Source organism: Beauveria bassiana, assembly GCF_000280675.1.
Source record: "Beauveria bassiana ARSEF 2860 unplaced genomic scaffold BBA_S00054, whole genome shotgun sequence".
Taxonomy (NCBI): domain Eukaryota; kingdom Fungi; phylum Ascomycota; class Sordariomycetes; order Hypocreales; family Cordycipitaceae; genus Beauveria; species Beauveria bassiana.
In genome coordinates, this window is record NW_007930889.1 from 61,514 (window position 1) to 74,230 (window position 12,717).

A 12,717-nucleotide genomic window follows, 5' to 3' on the forward strand; every position below is an offset into this window, starting at 1 on the left:
TTCTGCACCAAATTCTCCATGTTGTAATGCCCAGATAGCCATTACAAGTATTCCTTCCATTGATTTAGAGTATTTCGCAGATTAACGACAGAAACAGCACTTATTCGAAGATAATGCTCGAAACCGCTGCTGTAGGCTCGGAATACTCATTGCAGCAGGCCGAAAGCCGGCACGACGCTGTCACTGTCGTCGTGAGTGCTTCCCATTTGGCCTGCTATGGAACTCATGATAAGGTCTAGGTCGTTCAGGCGTAAGATTTTGGGCTCCATTTGTAGACTGCGCCTAGAATGATAATAATGACAAAAGGCATTTCTACAGTATTACTAACCGAAGTGATTATTGGTCACTTTCTCAACCATCAGTCACAGTAGAAGCAAGTGAAAAAAGTTGATAGATTTCAAAGGATGATTTTATCGTTACAAGTTCAACTCTGCCTGCTGTGATTGTTCTTGAAGCGGCTCCTCATGGTGGATCAGCGGTAGTGAAGGGCTTGTAAGAGAAGCTCGACGAGAACTGCGGCTCATCATACGGATAATCTGGTTTTGCGTTACTAGCTGTTGTCGCAAATCCTCTAGCCAGCATCTTTGAGTCCTCATTTCCCGCTGGAGATATGTAATCACGTTCGTGAGTACCTGCTTATCGCTGCGAAGCTGTTGCACTTCTGTCTGCAACGTCTCCCACTCTTTCACGCGTGCCTCCAGTTGACGTCGTTGCTCCTCTGCATATACACTGACATGGTGCAGACGTGCTTCGCTTTGTTCACGCTCATGTTGCAATTGAGCGTTACTCTGGGTAATGAATGCTGCAAATTGCTCGCAAAGTCGACTGTTCTCTTGCTGGGGTTCGTCCATGGCAGAAAGTTGTTGTAGTAACTGAGCAATGGAAGCCACTAGACAAGTTTTTGTAGGTGTTTTGAAGCCTTAGATGGAGCAAAAATTGGCGGCTTTGCTGACAAGCATACCACCAGCAAGAAAACCAGTCACCACAATCAAGCAAGAAAGTAGAGCGCAGCATGACCACCCACAAAGCAGCACCCAATATTGCCACGCTACTGCTTTCAGGAGCAATTCATGCTGAGCGGCCTCTAGTGAAGAGGGCTCTTTAGATATGCCCAAGTGCAGGTTCGTCGGTGCGCGTCTACAGTACCATCGCTGGCCTAGGCTGCTTCGTCTTTCACCCCTCGTGGTCCGCAATCTATAATGTAACATTCGGCGTTGCGAGACTAGGTGTCTAACAATGCCTTGCGAGTTGCTTTACGCTTTATGGTGGTCACCGTATATTGTGGCCCTTCATTCACCTCAAAGGCTCCTTGGTGTCTAATTCGCGCAAACTTCTCTTCAGAGTAATGGCATACATGATTTCCTCGTAGATGTTGGTTTTGCTTTTGGCTTTTATTGCTGTAAAACGCTGCTTGAATCAACATTTATGAATCAAATAAAGGGTTTTGGTTGATGAACAAATTCCATTTAACAGTCCATGATTTGCCGTCCTGAAACGATCGTCGGCGCGTGATAGGCTTATATCGGTTTGAAGTACATCGCAGGCGCAATCGCGCCAAAAAGGCGACTAGACTCCCTTGTTGCATTTTCCTGCAGTCCTTCCTTGGTGGCGCTTGCACCGCCACTCCATCGTGACGATTTATTCTTCCACCCCAGCAGCTTGCGCAACCCTTGAATTTTGAGCACCGCAAGCGTTCCGCAAGACGGTTTTCTGAGGTAACCTCCATCCTCAAGTGCGACCATTCAGGCTGCAGCGATTTTACAGTATCAATGAACCAAGACCCTGACATTGTCGCATTTTCTTCTGAGGCAGAGGGGTTTGGCGCGTAATTTAAGAGAAGTTATAATTTTCTCGGAGGGGGCCTATTCCCGCTCAACCCTGGAGATCTGCACCTCTAGATTTTAAGTTTGTAACCAGCAGACGTCAACGCCTGGCTACGCGTTCAACCACAAATAACAATGACAACGGCTTGTTTAGGCTGTTCAGGACTGCTGCTGCTGGTACCCCCTTGTCAAAATTCGATAGTTCTCCGCAGACGGAAATTACTGTACCTCTTGATTCGTTCTATTTTTTTTTTCCCACTTGGGAGCCAGAAACTGATTCTCGCTCCAGAGCAATGAGAAAGCAACTTTTGAAAGCGGTCCAGCAGCAATCGGTCTATCCATGCCGCATCGGAAGACGGTGCAAGTTAAACCGTGGCCTGGACCGGTACATATCCATATATAGCGACTTAGAAATAAGCCAACCGATTCCCATATTGTACTGTAGCTCTTGTTATGGATGGGCACACAAGACAGACATCCAGCGTGTACTCAAACTTTGAGTTGGATGAGTTGCTAAGCCACATCACAACTCAAACGCGAGAGCAACAAGACCACACTATCCGTCGGCTTGAGGTAGAAAGACTGGAGGAAGAGAACACGCTTTTGCAGACGAAGCTGTCAGCTGTTCGCGATTGTGCTACACGTTTATACGAAGCAGTATGGAAAACAATGACGACAACCACACAATTAGAAACGCTGCAGTCCAAGATGGAGCGTTTCTAGGCGGGATGAGTTCTCCATCCCAACTGCATATACCAAATTGGTTTACAATACCTCAAGATCAAGCTTCATAGAACTACCATTCAATTTGTGCGCGAAACTTAATCTTGGTACATGCCAAACGTAATTCTCATCATGAAGTCTATGGGTTTTGTATTCCGTGACCAGTGTTTCCCAATGAATTAGCCACCATTTCTGGCCAACAATATCCATGACCACTGGGGCCGCGGCACTGGGCCAGCCGCCCAACGCTATTGCGGCGCTGCTGCGGCTCATAAACGTGGTTGGACACACGTCGCTGTCTGTTCTACAATGCAACATGTTAAAAAGAAACGTGCCATACTTGCGCTTCTCATCTGCCGACCTCTAAGAAACTTAGCTTTCATACGAGACCTTGGTATTATCGGCGTGTCCAAAGAAGTGATACCAGCGGCGTGTGGCGTGCTCGTCCGGCACACATTTGCAAATTTCTGTGAGCTTAGAAACCTTGTTGTAGGGCTCATAGGGTCTAATGAACAGATTTTTGAAGACAGTCTCTGCAAAGAGAGTTGTCAATTCCAACGGGCTAAAAGTCCTCCAGAGTGCAGGTAGACGAAGCGGCCAGTTTTTGTTGCATCGCAAACCAGGCTGTAGATCGAACCGATGAGGCTTGCGACAAAAAAGAATGCTGCTCGCTATCAGCGTTTGTTACTGCTCGAAAGAAAAGTAAGCTCACCGTCGAGGCTGGAAGGTAGCCGGCCTCCAGTATACGGACGAAATCGCAAGCATCTGCGGACCAGTCGCGACATGGCCCACGCAGCTCCATGAAGAGGTCTCGTAGAAAGACTGCAAGATACGAGGTGCCGGCAAGTTTGAAGAGCGGTGATATATTAGGCTCATAGCCCCAATCTAACACTGACGCATGTTTTTAGCAGGACTATGCAGAACTCATCCGAGCAGTCGATGGCCTGGTGGCTAGTACCTTCGGGCGGTCGGGGGTGTGGACGACTCTCGCACTTACCGATCTTTACGTCGCCCGCTACAGTGGTTCGAACGCAAGCAACGCGGAAACCAATGCCGAGCACCAACAGATGTTGCAGCCCGTTCAGGACCTGCGACAGTCAGCGTGAGTTAAGGCCCTGGACAAAACCACTCTACCTGGGCGAAAACGTAAGCGATTTCGGGGTCACAGAGGGGCCCTAATTCGAGTACGCTCAGAGCGACGTGTTCTTGTATGAAAAAAACTCTTTTTTGGTAGTAGTATATGGCGATGGGATGGGCAATGTGACAAGACGATACATTGGCAAGGGAGCGTAGGTCCTGGAGGCAGTCGTTTTCCACCTCTTGAATGTCGACAAGTTGTCGTTTCTGGTGATTTCTGTGCACAGCTGTCCAAGGGCCGGTTGCCGTTTTCATCTGCCGGCTACCTTGTGGAAGGTAGTCGACGACAGGATGGCGACCGAGGTGTAATGCAATGTGAACAGCGGCTGGATGTAGCGGTAGCATGGACTTTTTTTGTTCTGGCATATTGCGACGGCGGAGGCCAAGACGGCTAATTGTGCGTACATTTTCTGCTTGGGCGTCCGGACGATGTGCCTCTCTATATACTACCTAAATCGTTCTGGCGCCATTCGCAGCCTGTTCTGGCCGGTTGACAACACCCCCCTCCTTGAGTCCCTATACTTCAACCTCCCAGGTCGGCACTCTTCTACGCTGTGTACACATCTAATGGGGCTGATCTGAATTGATGTATTGAGTAGGCGTCATTGGATCATCCGGCACTGAAACTGGTGGTCTGGACATGGTGTTTGCCTGCGTGATGGCTTCGCCAGACATGCCCCACGATTGATTTTGCTGGGGAGGTACACCAAGGTGCAGCTTGAACAGGTCATATAGACTACATATTGTCAAAACGAAAGATTGTTGGTGGAGGCAGCAGAGCTTACATAGCGATGTTTTCACCAGACCATCCCGACCTCTCACGCCCTTCCTGTTGAAAGCGACGCACTTCTTGTTGAAAGCGACAAAATTCTTGCTGGATTTCCATCACGATGGCAAACAGGTCGCTCAGCGTCGTGTGGTCTTGACTGTTTCGTGCGGCTGGGACATGCATGTCTTGCATGTCTTGCATGTCTTGAATGTGATGATACTCTTGAGCGTCTGGAACGCCTGGAACATCTTGCACGTCTTGCACGTCTTGCACGTCTTGAACGTTTTGTATGTTTTGAATGTTTTGATCGTCTGGAACGCCTGGAACGTCTTGAACACTGTCATAATTCTCTTGATAAGGCTGGGGAGGATGGTTGTAGTGGCCAGACGGCTCACTGTTGAGTGTTGGGCCAAGCCCGCGCATGGTATTCTGCTGGTGCTGCTGGTGCTGCTGATGCTGTCGGGGTAATTGGCCAGAACCGCCGCTACGACCGACAGGCATCTGACGGCCGCTATGGGGGTTCTGCAGCCCCGGCGGAGGAGGGTTTGTTCGGCGTCTCTGCCCAGCGGAGACGCCATGAGTGTAGTTGTAGTTGCTGTACTGGCTTGCCATGATGGAAAAGATGCTGAAATTGCTATGCCGTAAAACACTGGCACGGGCCGGGCTATTTATAGGGCAGCCAGTTCTGACTTTTTACTTCTGGCCAAATTTTGGTCCTTTTCGGCTCTGCACCGAGAACAGCTACGCACGGTGTGGACCAGACTGTCTGCTACAGCAGCTGAGAGCCAAGGTGTTGTGCCTGCAAGCTGTCTTCGTTGGTGGCTGAGAATTGACTTGATCTTTTGCCTGCCTGTGGGCCGGCCAGCATGCAGCAGACCCTCGTCCGCAGATCAAAATGCCACTGATTGGTTTGTTGGTTGGCTTTCAAACAGGGAGCACTTTGAGCATTGCAGGGGTGGAGCACAGCCACGCGCAAAGCAGCAGCCGAACGACTATCAACGCAGGAGCTACCGGCTACTGCGCGATACAAGCACTAAGCATTGACTGAATATTCATGAGAAACCTTTGTTTTTTTCTTCATTTGAATGAATTGCTATGCCTACACTTGCTAACATCTTAGTTCGTTCGCGCGCTGTCCTGAGCGAATTTGGCTGAAAAGTTGGTTCTGCCTCGTGTGATCATGCAAAGTCTCTAGACAGGAGTTGGTTGGTTGTGAAGAGGACATTCCTTTGTGGAGCTGGCGCCTAGCTCATTTGGTTCTGGCTTGCATGCGTTGGGCGTCACGCGTTAGACTGCGTTGACAAGGGATTGTGATCAGCACTGTCGAGAGTGACCCGTCTAACCGTCCTTGTGCTTAAAGCTGACACATCAACACCAACTAGCACACTGCTGCAGCTGTAAGCAGGCCCCAAATTACTAGCGTTGCTCATACGAGGCACGTATCGCGGGCTCACCCTCCGGAGGAAAGCTGCCAGAGACATCATTCCCTTTGCGTGATCCCGGGCCCACAACCTGACTTCCATTGGTCCGGGGAGCTCCGAGGGTTCCATTGTTGTGTGGAGAAAATAGTCCGGCGCCGAAAGCACGCTTCCCACTGACTCACATGCACAGTCGATAGCGTGACGACCACAGTGTGGCGGACGTTAGAAGTAGCGGGTCAAGATCCTGGGGAGCTCGTCTCTTTGTATGCTCAACGCTTGTGGAGAGCTGACCGGTACAGTCTTTCACTGCTATACCCGAAAAGTGTCTTCATCGGCAGCTGTCTTCTCCACGGGCTCTCGAACTCAGAAAGGGATCGTTCCTCAAAGCCGCATACACTCGCTCATGGGAGCGTAGGCAAACCCCTCCGGATGTGCGAAAACGCCGCCAGATAGTCCCGCATGGAGCCTGCGTAACTCTGGGGATCGGTTCGATACCTCTGCACGCACGCAATGTCACCTGTAATACATGTATCATACCCGCAGGCATACGACCATAGGTCCACCCAGCGCTCGGTTTCTCCTAGTCGGGCAAGGTTAGCTGCATCGCACGGACCTGGCCTTCTAGTATTCGCCTTGGGAGAGCAGCTCCTCTTCTTTGACAAGCTCGACAAACGCCCGAAGCTACCGGCCACCTCCTTTCTCGCCTCTCATTTATACATCGCCCCTCAGTACAAGTTTGCGCCCCGACTCGTAGCTACTAGGCCTTTGCCAAAGCAACCTGGCTCTGCGCAGACTTGACATGGGTGTATACTGGTAAACTGCGCACCGAGCATGGGGTGGCGTGCACCCCATCAATACTGAGTGTGATGGGCAATCCCAGGATGTATCCTGGTGCCGCTAACCCTTCTAGGGAGCATTAGCCTAAACGCCGTCTGACCAAATAGGGGTTAGCTTGAGGAACAGACCAGCGGGTTGCAGGGGTGTAAAACCTTCGATCATAATGTCTAAAGCTACACCCTGACCCCCGGCATGACCATCCTCCTTCTGCTTGGAAGCCTGTCCTTCTTGTTTCTTTTCCTTCTATCAATTCTGTTGGACATGCCTGCACACTTGAACTCAATCTACACCCCAGAGTTACATGACCAACACTGGCAACACTCCACCTCTTCTTTTCATTGATTCTCTATCTTATTTTTTGATTGCTGTTCTAAGCTCACTATACACTGCTAAGCCGATTTTTGACTTCATGGATCACTCAAGACGTCAAAAGTACTATGATAAATCTTTTGTGCTTCCTTTCACTTCAATTCTGGGAGTCCGAATGTTGATTGATACACGTAGGCTATTCGATCTAGCCCCGTTACTAAACCCCAGTTCTACAATACCTTTGTGATGGTTTCCCTGGTAGACGCTATGACGCTACTTTTTGAATGCTTCTGTCTGCTCACCCCCGGGCAGTCCCCGAAAAATTTCCACGGTTAGGGCTACTTTTCACGCCCTGCGTGGGAATGGGCTGTAAGTTCCAGGTGCTTGGTTGAGAAGGGAAAAGTCACGCCCGGGAGTGGACATGTGTAGAACGTAAAAAATTGGACAGAGAAGTTGCTTCACCCCGAGGGTCTAAAAATCGCCAGGATCAGGTGTGAAAATAGCGGCCCTGGGTGTGTGATCCACACACATCTATGCGCTAAGGGAAGCGACTTCTGCGCTTTATCCGGAGCAGAATAGTTATGTCGGCCAGGGCGGTCATTCGAATCAACGCAACAATGCTGGGTGAAAATGGCTGCCCTGAGAAGGAGCGGAAACATGCTCCCGTTCTCGTCGTGGCTTGTCTAGTTATGCACGTGGTGTGTCTGTAGCAGTGGCTACTACTGGCCACTGGCCAAAGGGTGGCAGCCGACTGCTTCGACAACCCCGGGCGTGCGAAGCCCCTCAAGGTGCTGGTAATGGCTTCTACAGCAGCAGCATTCGGAGCAGGAGTGTACCGCTACTTGACGGAATATATATGGTTGAAGCCAGTTCCGTATCCTATTGTGCCATCATGTTGTGGTTGGTCACTTTTCATCTCGTGCTCTGCGCATTATGGCACCAAAGGCGGTCCTTACTGGGCATAACAAGAAGCAGAAAGAAGCAGCGCGCAAGCGAGGCCCCAGTCTGAAAAGCAAGACTCGAAAGCTAGGCTTGAAAGCCAACATACGTACAGCCGTTTTCTATGAGGATCCAACCCATGGCATCTGGCACATGGCAAGTCATTGTCCCACGGGCAAGACCCTACCAGATCTAAATGCACTAGTGAGCATCATAAACACCCTTGATGAGAGAATTGGCGCGTCTCTCATACCTTGTAGCTCGCCGAATACCAGAGAACCAAGAAAGAACCTCGAGTGCGACCCGGCATCGACATAGAACCCGGATGTCGACGCTCCGGTAGTCCGCGTCCGACTCGCCCAATGCGTCCGAGGCAGCAGTCCCGGCGTACCAAAAGCATGCAACGACCTGATGGAGCGCAGCTCGCACACACTGCCCCTGAAAATGTCTACGATGTGCCTGACGATGACGGCGGCCGAGTACTATCGGAGTCTGCCTCTGGGGAAGCGAGCAGTGTCGAATATGATACGGGCGGCCAAACCTCGGACGGCGCGGCGGATGCGGGAGTTACAGACAATGAGCACGAGTCAAACAGCGCGGTGGGCGAGAGAAGCACGGAAGCATTGCTGCCCGTCGCGAAAGGGGACCATGTGGACAGCGTAGAAGACATGCCCTCCATAGAAGACTCAGAGCTGCTGGGGGACACATGGTTCATCAACGATATGACCGATTTCGGTGCAGGTATAGAGGAAATGGGATCGGATGACCTTCTCGAAGCCATCGAGGGCATGGAGGAAGGCACCTTTAGCGATATGCCCATGATCGATCAAATGCTCCAACTGCAACTTGTAGATCAGGCCGGGACCCCACCCCAGCCAGCGCGGGAAGAAAGCCAAGCGAAGGGATCTCCGAAGCCGAACAGCTTGGCAGACTCTCATGCTAGGCGTTTAAGCCTAGCTAGAGCGGAGGCCGAGGCCTGGACCTACTGGGCCCGGCACACTAGACCCTTACTTTGGGGATGGTGATAAAGGCAAACTCCAATTTATATAGCAATGCATTCCATTAGCTATTGAAAGAACCAGTTTCCAACACAGCAGCAACTATCCACTTGAACCTTTCTCAATCCCTATTCTGAGTCAACTCTCCGTGTGGACTGTCAGGCGGCGAAGCGGGCAGCTCCGAACGGTACTCCGGCGGCGGAGCCTCGCACAACTCCCTCGGTTTGCATTGATAACAGCAGAAACATCGATGCTCAACTGTGCGATGTTCCACGACTGTCTGGTTCTCGACAGCTCGTCGGGCTTGGCGGGTCGCGCATCGAGAGCAAATGTCCACAACACGCGGTGCGTCGATGATGCGTAGCAGTATCAGCCGCCAATAGAAGGACGCAGTGGCATTGGCGGGCCACTTGACGCGACGCCTTTTGCAGCGTCCACATTCGTAGATTCTCATGGCCGTTTTTGACGCAGGCCGAGGACTGGCGTGCTTGCACACTGCCCCTCCGTTGCCGCTGTCCGCTGGCCTCTTATGTATATAGCTATTGGAAAGTGTGGCCAAAAGTGTCCATCCGCCATCTTTAGTGTTGCAGACGTCTAATTTTGGCTCGCCATTTCTGCATAAATAGAAAGAGCGACGCGAGCAGTCTTTCCGGCAGTCACACAACCAAATCAATATGCTCTGTAAACACACTGCCTGGCTGCGCCTGGTAAAGGAGAATAATGAATACGCTGTGCAGGTAACGGATCGTCCTCGGAGAGTGTTTGGGAGGGCGGAGGACCACTTGGCACGTGATGCACCGGAGCTTGTTTTTATGCTGGGCAATTGGCGCAAGGTGGCTGCGCTCCGCGAATTAGCTGTAGAGCGGCGTGTCTACTCAAGAATAGACGGAGAGGTCCATCTCCTCGCGGGTTCGCTGAGCGGACATGTTGGCAGGTCACTTCTCGTCGCAGAAACCGATGTTGGTTTCCGAAACAAAGTATCGCGCGGAACCGCTTTCTCGCGGTGCCACGAGCTCACCCGTCGCGGCCTAGCACCCGCCGCGCATCGGGCGAGCGACGAGAGCGTGATGAATTGGATGATCAATCGGCTTGTACTCCCCTTCGCCGGCGTTGTATGCGTATTCATCAGCGATTTGGGCGGCATCAGGGGCGTCGCCCGACACCTTGACTTATGGCTCGAGAACGGGTTACCGTCGGACAGTCCTGTCCTGCCGTGGCTGCTTCTCGTAGACGATGGTTCAGAAAAGAGGTCGAAAGATCTAATCCTAAAGGATTTGTATCGTTTTATGAGAGGAGCTGCGCCAGACGAGCATGGGACGCCCACCATAGCCGTGGAGCTTATGACGCGCTTTGCTGGCATCCGCGTCGCCAGCCTCAACACCGCTGCTCACGCGCGGAAACAACCGCAGTGGGACGAGTTCCGCGATGAGTTGGCAGATCTTGTAGACAAAGCGCGGGAAAACCGCACAAGAGAGTGGCATTTGTACACGGGCGAGCATCTTTGCGAGCTGATGAACCACACAGCAGGCCTAATTTCGTTACCGTCAGCACCGGCGCCGCTCGATTTCGTGTCTGTGACACGGAGCCGGCGTCCAGTGCCCGGTCATCTCGAGTCGGTCTTGTCTGACTTTTTAGGCTGTATTGACTCTTTTGAGCTCTTGCTTTCATTTGCCGTTCCCGTTATAGCCTCGAGCATCATCTTCGATCACTATATGACGAGGATGCACGGTGTGTTGCAGACCGTCATGTAGAAAAGCGTCGCTGACAGATTAGTATTTGACATTACCGACGTATTTGATAAGCTTTACAGACCTCGATTGGCTCATTTAGGCCAGAGGCTATTGACAGCCGCTGACGGAACCAAGAAACTAACGCTGCCTTCTACCTTCACCACATTACTGATCAAGAGTCTACAGCAGCAATTCCATGACTTCATCGGAGCGCAGTCAGCGCTGCAGCTTCACAAAGCCCAGCTCCTTGCATTTCGGCAGCAATGGGAGGTCATTCATTCTTCAGCCTCCTGTTTCAGCTGCATGATGAGACTGGCGAAGCACAAGCTACCATGCGGTCACTGGATATGTGCCTTCTGCTGTGACCATTTCTCGGACAAGACAGCCGGATTTCAAAGCTTGTCTCATTGTCTGCTTTGTAGTCAAGAAACGAATGGGATGCGCATTCGCGTAAAGCCTAGGACATCTGCGCTACGGATTCTCTGTATAGACGGCGGCGGCGCCAACGCCGGCGTCCCGCTCGCGGCCCTCAAAGCGCTCGATGAGCGGCTCGGTCTGCCATTTCCAATTCAGTACCACTTTGACATACTTTATGGCACTTCTTCAGGTTTGTTGTCCGCCGCCGTGTCAAGCTCTATCTAACATGCACAGGTGCCATCAGCGCCTGGGGTTTGGCGCTCGGGTTGAGTGTGCAGGACTGCATCGTGCTGGTCGACACCATGGCTAAGCACACGTTCCAAGGCCGAGATGTCTCCGCATTTCCACTGGGCCGGACCAGCGTCGGCCAGCGGCTGTTGCGAGGCGTTATCACGCTACTCACCGACAGCAAATATTCATCCGCTAACCTTGAGACAGCATTGAAGGCAGTCTTTGGCGAAGCTAGAATGCTTTCAGACTGGACTATCGCGAACGAGATGGGCCTGCATGTTGGCTTTCCTGTCGTGACGGCAGAAGATACGGCCACTTTGGTGGTCGCCAACGACGGTGGTACGGGAGACCCCGAAGACGCGGTCGGTATGTCGCTCCGCTGTTCTGGCAGCACTCAACGGACGGGCATGACTAACATCTAGCGCGCCAGCTAACTTTCAGATTCTCGAATCCAAAGATGTCCCTCTCTGGCAAGCGTACGTTGCCATCCTCTACCCCAAGTAACTGGCGTACTAATCCAGCTCAGATTGCGCGCGACCACCGCGGCACCCTTGTACGTTCGGCAACCCGCTTGACTGTTGGCTTCTGACCCCGAGTTACAGTTACTTCAATCCCCAGGTTATCGATGACGTTGCGTACCAGGATGGAGGCATGACATACAACAATCCATCCGCTCTCGCCCTCGCGGCCGCACGGTCCCAGTGCCCCGAGAAGCCGAACCCAGGTCTCTTCCTATCCTTCGGGACGGGAGTAGGCAGGATGACGAAAAGAAGTTCACGCAGCGTTACAGACCTCTCCGGGACAGTGGGAGGAAGGGTGCAAAAGCGTAAGAAAAGGTCGTGGCTTCGCGTGGTGCATCGCTCCTCTGTAGGTCGCGTCTGCGGCGCCTTTATGAGGCAGAATGATTCGAATCGAGAGTTTGAGCGCGTTTGCCAGCATATTCGCGGCGGACATTGTTTCCGCTTTGATCCCGAGCATGACGGGCCGCAGCCCAACCTAGACGACATCGCAGACTTGCAAGGAAGGCAGAGGCGGGCGGAAGCCGCTGCGTCGAGCGCACCAGAGATCCGGGCAGCGGCCAGCTGTATACTAGCCCAACGATTTTATTTTGAGCTAGATAGCATACCGCACTACTCGAACGGCATGTATCATTGCTCTGGCGGGCTACACTGCGACTTTGAGCCAGGCTCGCCCGAGCAGACCGCACTGTTACACCGTTTTGACCAAGCCGCGGCCAGTTTTCAGCTCGGCAGCCAGATATTCCCAGGCCCGTTCCTTCGACGTGCGACCCGGCAGAGTGACTCCACGCTTGTTAGACGTGTAATCTTCTCTGTCCGCACTAAGCAAACAGAATTTTCGATTGAGATTCAGGAGCGTCCGGAT

At 52.1% G+C, this 12,717-nt stretch overlaps 5 protein-coding genes across 5 annotated transcripts; 2 read left to right on the top strand and 3 right to left on the bottom strand.

Moving 5' to 3' along the window:
* Positions 1-416: 416 nt before the first annotated feature.
* Positions 417-851, bottom strand: BBA_09453 (uncharacterized protein; the record flags this gene model as incomplete). The annotated part of the gene is made up of 1 exon (XM_008604550.1): positions 417-851. The coding sequence occupies one exon, from the start codon at positions 849-851 to the stop codon at positions 417-419; it is 435 nt and encodes a 144-aa protein (XP_008602772.1).
* Positions 852-3,108: 2,257 nt separating this feature from the next.
* Positions 3,109-4,049, bottom strand: BBA_09454 (uncharacterized protein; the record flags this gene model as incomplete). The annotated part of the gene is made up of 3 exons (XM_008604551.1): positions 3,109-3,437; positions 3,544-3,634; positions 3,681-4,049. The coding sequence occupies 3 exons, from the start codon at positions 4,047-4,049 to the stop codon at positions 3,109-3,111; spliced, it is 789 nt and encodes a 262-aa protein (XP_008602773.1).
* A 198-nt stretch (positions 4,050-4,247) lies between these two features.
* On the bottom strand, positions 4,248-5,064 carry BBA_09455 (uncharacterized protein; the record flags this gene model as incomplete). Its single annotated transcript, XM_008604552.1, has 2 exons — positions 4,248-4,419; positions 4,469-5,064. 2 exons carry the CDS (start codon positions 5,062-5,064, stop codon positions 4,248-4,250), a joined length of 768 nt encoding a protein of 255 aa, XP_008602774.1.
* A 2,888-nt stretch (positions 5,065-7,952) lies between these two features.
* On the top strand, positions 7,953-8,983 carry BBA_09456 (uncharacterized protein; the record flags this gene model as incomplete). Its single annotated transcript, XM_008604553.1, has 2 exons — positions 7,953-8,162; positions 8,219-8,983. The coding sequence occupies 2 exons, from the start codon at positions 7,953-7,955 to the stop codon at positions 8,981-8,983; spliced, it is 975 nt and encodes a 324-aa protein (XP_008602775.1).
* Positions 8,984-9,630: 647 nt separating this feature from the next.
* BBA_09457 (uncharacterized protein) lies at positions 9,631-10,707 on the top strand (the record flags this gene model as incomplete). Its single annotated transcript, XM_008604554.1, has 1 exon — positions 9,631-10,707. One exon carries the CDS (start codon positions 9,631-9,633, stop codon positions 10,705-10,707), a length of 1,077 nt encoding a protein of 358 aa, XP_008602776.1.
* Between the last annotated feature and the right edge of the window lie 2,010 nt (positions 10,708-12,717).